The sequence below is a fragment of the Trichechus manatus genome, unplaced genomic scaffold (assembly GCF_000243295.1).
Source record: "Trichechus manatus latirostris isolate Lorelei unplaced genomic scaffold, TriManLat1.0 scaffold00127, whole genome shotgun sequence".
Lineage (NCBI taxonomy): Eukaryota > Metazoa > Chordata > Mammalia > Sirenia > Trichechidae > Trichechus > Trichechus manatus.
The window spans coordinates 50,050-53,437 of NW_004444063.1; the positions used below are offsets into that span (position 1 = coordinate 50,050).

General features: G+C 39.9%; 1 protein-coding gene across 1 annotated transcript; it reads right to left on the bottom strand.

The window, feature by feature from the left end:
* Nucleotides 1-1,949: 1,949 nt before the first annotated feature.
* LOC101361037 (putative neuropeptide Y receptor type 6) lies at nt 1,950-2,981 on the bottom strand. The gene is given in 3 exon segments (XM_012557929.1): nt 1,950-1,991; nt 1,993-2,750; nt 2,753-2,981. Coding segments are annotated over 3 exon segments (1,029 nt in total).
* Nucleotides 2,982-3,388: the final 407 nt, after the last annotated feature.

Here is a 3,388-nt window from a genome sequence, read left to right on the forward strand (position 1 = left end):
ATAAAATATCATGTTGGATCTGAATTATAGGACTTGTAGTATTTTAGGACTAACCACTGTCAGAACAGATAGAAAGGAGTATCTAGTGGAGAATGTGATGGTTCCCTGGGCTAGGGGGTTGTAGCCCTGTCCCTTCAAGATTCTAAGCTGACATCATTTGAAGATGGGTTTTAGACAAGAGCTTTTATTTGAAGCAAATACTGTGAGGCCGTTACTCTTTATTTCATTTGAGTGTCCTGTGGTGCTTTTGTTGTTCATTTATCCCAATATAATAGAAATCCTGAAAAGAAGGAGAGAGAGAGCTGAGAGAGAGAAAAGATTTCAGGAGGGGAAAACATGAAGGCTAATGTGCAAGAGAAAAGCACAACAGAAAAATCACAGGTATTCAGAGAAACATTACCTTTTATTCAAGAGAAATAAGAAGATACAGTTACACTTTTAACATACGAATAAGCTGTACTTCAAACTAATAAGAATAAAGGAGATTTGCTCAAGAAAAAGATAAATCTAATCATGATTTAGTAAAAGTCACTGAGCTAATGGCTATTTGAACAGGAGCTTAGAATCCTTTTTTGAAAATAATCTAGTTAATTCTCCAACCTAAGTGACTCTGTGGGGATGAGGGATACTTTTTAAATGTTTAAGTTATAAGATATACAAGAGGTTTAAAAAAAAAAACCCTGGAGCTAATTATAGAAGTGCTACTGATAGGTCCCTCAGATTCAATGATAGAGTCGTAATGACCCCCACTTAGTGCACCTAATTAGGAATAAAAAGTTGTTTTTTTAATGAAAGCTTCAGCTATATTGGCTATTAATAAGTTACTTGAAGTGACTTCTAGCCTAACTGGAGTGCTGAAGTGTTTTTAGCGAGTTCTAGCAATGATAATAGCATTGCCAGTGAAGAAAATGTACTGTTACTTTAAACTGAATAGTCTGATTCAGGCATGGGGATTAATTATAATTACAATAAAAAACCTGTTGCCATCAGGTTGCTTCCGACTGATAGCAACCCTATAGGACAGAGTAGAACTGCCCCATAGGATTTCCAAGCAGCAGCTGGTGGATTCCAACTGTTAACATTTATGGTTAGCAGCTGACTGAGTTCTTAACCACTGCGCCATCAGGGCTCCATAGTTACAATGCTTAGTTTAAATGTTAAATTAAAACCACGACTTCAGCATCCAACCCAAACTTAATCAGTTTGTTAACCAAATAATAAATTATGATGGGAACCTTTCTAGCTTTGCTAATTAATTGAATACATGGTTGAAAGTTACAGGTTTCATATCTGAAAGTGGAATCACTGCAATACTGTGAGGTACAGAATTATTTTTACTAGGCATATCGTTAATATTAACTTTTGTGGATTGTCCATTGAATAACAGGATCTGAGGACTTTGTTTCCCAGCCATCAGTGCTATTTGGGGCCACTCCCTGACCTGCTTTCTCACATTCTTTGCCACAAATAAGCGAAGACTTGAGTTCTTAGAGTTATCCTCTTAAGAAAGGAGGAGATGGTGTGTGTGTGTGTGTGTGTGTGTGTGTGTAGGTGTGGAGACAAATAGTTGAGAAACACAGGCCTGGCCTAAACTAAAACTGGGTAGTATATAGTTGCTGTTTTTTGATTCTTTTTTCTTCTTTCTGTAACTTTTCCCATCCCCAGCCACCATTCAAGACCAGCTTAAGCATTAAGTGTCATCAATTATTATATACCTGTTGGTGTGTGAATCAGTCTTAAAGATCCCTTGGATTCATCTGTGTGCATAGTGGAGATGGCAATATTTTTATAACTCTCCCGAGTTGTAAAGCACCAGCAGTGGTGAATAAGCACCACCAGGTCCTTCTGGAAATTTTTGTTGAGAAAGCCATAAAAAAGAGGGTTTATACATGTAGAAACCACAGCAACTAAGTGACAACCTACAAATACCAGGTTACGGTGGCAGCTCATCAGCACTTCATGATACCAGTCAAAGATGACATTGAAGATGTTCAAGGGCAGCCAGCACACCCCCGTGGTCACCATGATGGAAATCAACATTGTGTTAATCCTCTTGTTCTCACTGAGCCGAGTCTCAGTTATCCTCTTCCCGTCTACCATCCCATTTTTTCTACAGAGGCAGATAACAATCTTCAGGTAGCAGATGAAGATGAAACCCAGAGGAACACAATACTGTAGCATAAACATGGAGGAGGTTAAGAGGAGCTGGTTCATTTTGGAGGGCCAATTCTCTACACAAACCACCCGGTGGGTGTAGAGGTCAGTGGGGAGAGAGAGGTTGCAGAAGGGCTCATCAGTGAGGTGGTAGGACAGGAAAAAGGGAACGGACAACAAAAGGGAAAACAGCCAAATCAGTGTGATGCCCCAGTAGGCATGAGATACATGGGGCTTCCAGCCACGGGGATGCACAATCAGCTGGTATCTTTCAACACCAGTTAACACAAGTGAGAATATTGACCCAGGGATGAAGACGCTCTGCACACAGGAGGTCAGTTTGCACATGGAATCCCCAAATATCCAGTGGTCCATCAGAGTGTAGATGACAGTAAAAGGAATGCACATGACGCGCACCAAGATGTCAGAGAGGGAGAGATTAGCAATCAGTATATTGGTGACATTCTGAGTTTCTCTCTGCTGCTTAAAGATGGTGATGATAAGGGAGAAGTTTCCTAAAAGGCCCACAATTAAGACCACAGTATAGACTATGAGTAATAGAAGTAATGCTAGAGAAGGGGGTTGACAGGATTCAAGTAGAAAAATGCAGAGTTGTTGCTCTTTGCATTGGTTTTGTTAGACGCTGGATAGCTTAAGGAAAGTTCCGTTATGTCAGTGTTGTTAAGAGGAGCTTTTCTAAGCTCACATGTGTTATGGGTGGATATTTTGGCAATTAGTTTTTGGGAAGCACTTTGTTCTGAGGCTTCCAATGAGTAATCAGTAGAGTTTAATCTTCTTTGATCTCTGTCTATGCTTGATGGATACATGGATGCCTTGAGTATACTCTGGAAACGCTAAAAAATTAAACAGAACTCAGAAGATTAATGCAAATTTTAAAAAATTTGGATGCTATAGGTCAAGTGGTGTCCCTGGGAGCAATAGCTAGATATCCAGATGTTAACACTTAAAGTTAAGTCATCTTAAATTAGCCAGAGGGTTTCTCTGTATCCTTGCACTCCTCTCATTTCAGGGTGCTTTATTTGTCCCATCAGTATAGCCTTTAGAACCAGTGAAACATGGACTGTGACTACATCCTTTTAACTGTATAGGGCAGCCCAAACATAAGTTTCCATCACCATCGCCTTCTGTCTTTTAATTCACAGTCATCTGGATATACACCCACCTGTTCCAATGGACTGTAAAAGTCATACAGGCAGGGGTTGTGCTGTGGAGG